The sequence below is a fragment of the Cyprinodon variegatus genome, unplaced genomic scaffold (genome assembly GCF_000732505.1).
Source record: "Cyprinodon variegatus isolate N-32 unplaced genomic scaffold, C_variegatus-1.0 Scaffold55, whole genome shotgun sequence".
Lineage (NCBI taxonomy): Eukaryota > Metazoa > Chordata > Actinopteri > Cyprinodontiformes > Cyprinodontidae > Cyprinodon > Cyprinodon variegatus.
The window spans coordinates 697,580-702,067 of record NW_015150508.1 but is presented as its reverse complement, the minus strand read 5'-3'; the positions used below and the strand labels follow the sequence as shown (position 1 = coordinate 702,067).

The following is a 4,488-nucleotide window of genomic DNA, read 5'->3' as shown; positions in this document are numbered from 1 at the left end:
ATCAGACTCATATTCTGACTAGAATTGAGTAGGACTACGTCAGGCTAGATCTTGTCCACATTGTGTTTGATTATTTTAGGTACTATCTACACAAATTAGCATTCTATATGCAGTACCTCTAAACACTGCCCCTTTATTCACACAAAACTTTTTGAATGTATCATCCATATTAGTTTTGTAATCAAAATATTATTTAGGAAGTTTAGAGCATAGATAAGCTATTTGAGCTTACTGTAAACAAGAGTTTGGACCTAAAAATTGTAATTGTTAAGTAGATCTTTAAAGGGCCTCAAAATGTTATTTTCAATGATATGAGGGATATATCATAAATTATGCTGTTACCATGGCTTATTTTTTAGGGGGTTGTCTTCTGCCGTAGGCTAATAGCCACATTCTGCCATACTGGACAAGATGCCAACCCAATTTTTTCTTTGCCCAATTTAGAATATTTTTTTTCATTATTTTACAGTTTACGCACATTATATGGTTGTCTAAGTTATTAGGTAATTAGAGGTGATGGCACAATAAGGACAGTGAAAAGGAGAAAATCCTTTCTGAAAAAGTATTGAGATTTTATTGTTTTGACAGAAGAAATATGGTCTTGGTAAATAGCCTTAACCCATTACAGAACTTTCGGGCCAACACTGTACTGTGAGAGATAAAAAGGCAAATATGACCTTTCTATATGTTCGAAAGCTTTTTCAGCATCCAGCGACACAGCGCTCCCTGGGTGCAGGAAAGAGTGCAATCTATGCATAATAAACCTTTTATATTGTTGAACATTTGGCATCCAGGTATAAAGCCAACTCTCTGATACTGAAAAGATAATAGCATCACTGGTGACATTATTAGCTCTGTCTGTTACATATCATGGCTTCTGAAATCAAAAATTATAATCTGAATATTTTGAAACTTGATGTTTTTATTACTCCCTTCTCCCTATATGAAACGCAACTGTGCTGCTTCTTAGCAGCTGACCCAGGGCCCAATATAAATGCAGAAGAGCAGCTAAAAGAACAGGTGTGAGGTGTTCACCTGACCTTTGAACTCCCATCATGGCAAACAAAGATAATCTGTTAGAAAAGAATAACTACCCCATGCAACATCCTATACCCAATAGCCTTTTACTAAGTGCCAAAACACACCCCACCAAGGTATTTTAGCAAATTTTGAAAAGTCAGGACAGTTAAACACCTAAGAGAAGGAACCGTTCTTTTAGAATATACGGTGCTATTAACTCAATGATAATTGCAACATTAACTCAAAGGAAGTTGAGTTTATTGTAGTAGATCAGCAAAGCAGTCTTACACACAACAGGTATAAATCTGTTGTTCATCTAAGATTTCAGAATCATTTAGTTGTATGACAGAGCTCTACAGACACAATTACACGGGATCATTTACCTCAAGCTGTTACGATAGAATGATGCTGAGCTTTTTTAATTTCATTGCCTAATTTTAAAAACACTCTGAATTACTTGAAGACTTCCAGTGGTGGCCATTTAGAAAAAAGAAACTTTATATTATCAGATTCTATTCGCCAAATGGAAATGAAATCAATTATTTTTAGACTATCATTAACAACAATAATTAGGTAGACTTTACTTTTTCAACATAAAGTTCTCATCCTTTAATGCCAAAGTGTTATTCATGCTGTTTATTTTTGTTGTCAATGTAGACAAGTACAGCATGTTATGCTGTCAGCTGCAACCAAGGATTTCACCACAGCCTCTCTGACAATGTGAAGTGAAAAATGATCAATTATAATGTTGCCAGCTCTCACTTCCTTCTCTCTGTCACCTATCATACTAGTAATAAATGGCAAGATGGTAAGAAATAATCACATTTTGGGGAGTTTTTAGAACAGCACTTCTATTAATTAAAGTGACAGACAAGTGAAATTATGTATTAAGTCAACCCCTAATAGGATAGAGGGCCTGAGCGCTGCTCAGATGGATTTTACCCATTTCCTTGGTATTTCAATAATTGGAAGAATTGTAAAGGGTAACTGTAGAGGGAAACATCTCTTGTTAAAATTTTTGAGCAAATTTCATCCTGGATATTTCAAATCCAACTAATAGTCTTGGGACAGTGGTTTGGAAGTTACCTTTGTTACTATATGGTTATTAAAGGAATAGTACACCCAAAACATGATTAGCCTTCATTTTCTACTCACCCCCATGCTGAACAACACTCTGGAGTACTTTTTTGATATCTCAAATGCATCTGGAGATCTGGGAGGCTTCTTGCTGTCTGCTGACATTCAAATAATGGAGGTCCATGGCGCCCGAGGCAGAAAGGTCCATAAAAGTCCACAAAAAACGTGTCAATATTCCTCCATACTGCTCGTCCAATGTATTCCAAGTGTCCTGAGTGGGTAGCATCCAGAATTTACTCGAAACTAAGTCATTTAGAATGTTTTTAGAGCATAAACAGTAGTGTATAGGATTTCCTAAAAGCGCGTTCACGAGTCTACGGAAACCGTGGCAGACCAAACCAGATGAAAGTGTGCATTCAGCGTCTGCTCTGCCGATAATGCAAGCGTAGAAGAAGAAATGTGCTGTTTACCTGTGCAAAGAAAGAAACAACGAAAGAAAAATGTCTGAGGACTTCAGTGTTGAGGAAGAGCATGAGTTCTTTGCCGAGCTGAATGCACACTTTCATCTGGATTGATTACACATTTGGCATATACAGTATTTTATGTAATTAGTTTTTTTGTGTTCTCTTATATTTCTATATATTCCTATATGGCAGTAGACCATCTGATAGACTCATGTGATTCAGAGATACTGACCCTAATACATGCATTACAAGGTCTTCATCTGTTTTGCATTGCTAAATTAGACTGTTAGTAGAGCTACAAGCATAAAAAAAATAAGCCATAGAAATTGTAAGCCAATTTATACCCTTATGAAAAAAAAAAACTATATGTCTAGAATACTTTAGGCTGACAATATGGTGTTTGCCGATAAGAGACACAATTTTACAGTAGTGCTTTTCAGATAACCCATTTCTTCCTCATTCCATGGCTCTGCTTGGTGTTGTTGCTGGTCATCTGGAAGTCAGTTAAAGACAGTGATTTATGCCTGGGGCTTCATGCAGCATAGCCTCATTACACACAACCATTTTGAGAATCAGCAGATAATTACAGTATATATCATAGACCACATGGGGCCCAGCAGAATCACTCCATTCAAATGGCCTGTCACTTAGGACAGAGGGCCTCAGGAATGGAAAACCACATTCTAACCTCATTTTCTTTCCTTTAATTGAAATTCTCTCTAAAAAACTAAGAAATATTCACAGTGAAGTATTTGAACAAGGATTCTATATATTTGCCATGAACAAAATATGGATTAAAAAATTAGAAACAAGTTTTTCAAAAGGGTAAGCATCAAGTTTAACAGAAATAATTAACCTTTATTAAGCCTTTATTCATCATTGTTATTTACACATGGTAGGATCTTTAATTGTAGATTTTGGTCATCATATTTTTTTACACACATTTTTGTCAGTAGAAACAAAACCATAATAACAATAAAATCAATTCTAACAGAACCTTCTTTTTTTTTGTTTTTCAATTTCTTTGAAGGGAACATTAACTCGTGCCCGAACTGAGCTGAATCCTGAATATCTGGATCTCCGTCCCCGAGCAGAGCTGAATCCTGAATATTGGACCCCTTGCACCCCTTTAGTGAGTACTGATGGTCCCATTTTTGCCCAAACAAATCATTAGTATTTCACCTAACAGAAATCATTTCATTTCATGAAGTCCACAATATTTCTCAAAGTCTATCTCTGCATTATTCGCATACTATGCAAAGACAAATATGATTCTTTAGACACATTATAAAGTGGTTTTGTCATTCTTTCCTCCATCTCTGCTTATTAATAACATAATGCACTTTTGTATTTCAAGTTTTTCTTCCTTCTCTCCACAAAGCCTTGTTTTGCATATGACTAACAGTGACATACAGTATTGTACTGGAAACATCATTAAATTCATGACTAATGCGCTGCTAATATTCATGCCATTTTTACTTGAGTAATAAGTATTTGTCTCATTACCTCTGTGCTTGGAAAACACAGTGCTTGATAGTCATTGGGGGGCTAGAGAAGGTTTGCATGTGTCGCTTTGCACTGGTGAATCTTAATGATGTCGGTTTTTCTTAGCTACAGTTTATCAACAAGGGCTTGCGGTGTGAGGGCCGGGTTTGGACTCTTACCATCATCTCCCTCTGTTGCTAAATGCAGTGCCAAGTTTATTTTTGTTTATTTTCTTATGTTGTGGGAGTAATTTTTGTGAATTTCACTTCTAACACAGTGTATCACAGATAATTTTAGTTGCATGCAGTTTGTTACAACAAAGATGTTAAAGTCTTATGTCACCAAAAACAAATTGTTACTTATTTCAATATACACATATATAAATATATCTATATATATATATATATATATATATATATATATATATATATATATATATATA

The 4,488-nt window shown here is 35.2% G+C and overlaps 1 protein-coding gene across 6 annotated transcripts in view; it reads left to right on the top strand.

The window, feature by feature from the left end:
* pcdh9 (protocadherin 9) overlaps nt 1-4,488 on the top strand; it is a 225,244-nt gene that overhangs the window by 60,893 nt on the left and 159,863 nt on the right. For 4 of the 6 annotated variants that reach the window (XM_015371267.1, XM_015371266.1, XM_015371269.1 and 1 more), the window contains one exon: nt 3,592-3,693. The exons of the other annotated variants lie outside the window; for them this stretch is intronic. In XM_015371267.1, the coding sequence (XP_015226753.1) occupies nt 3,592-3,693 (102 nt within the window). The remainder of the gene's footprint in view (nt 1-3,591; nt 3,694-4,488) is intronic. 6 annotated transcript variants of the gene reach the window in all.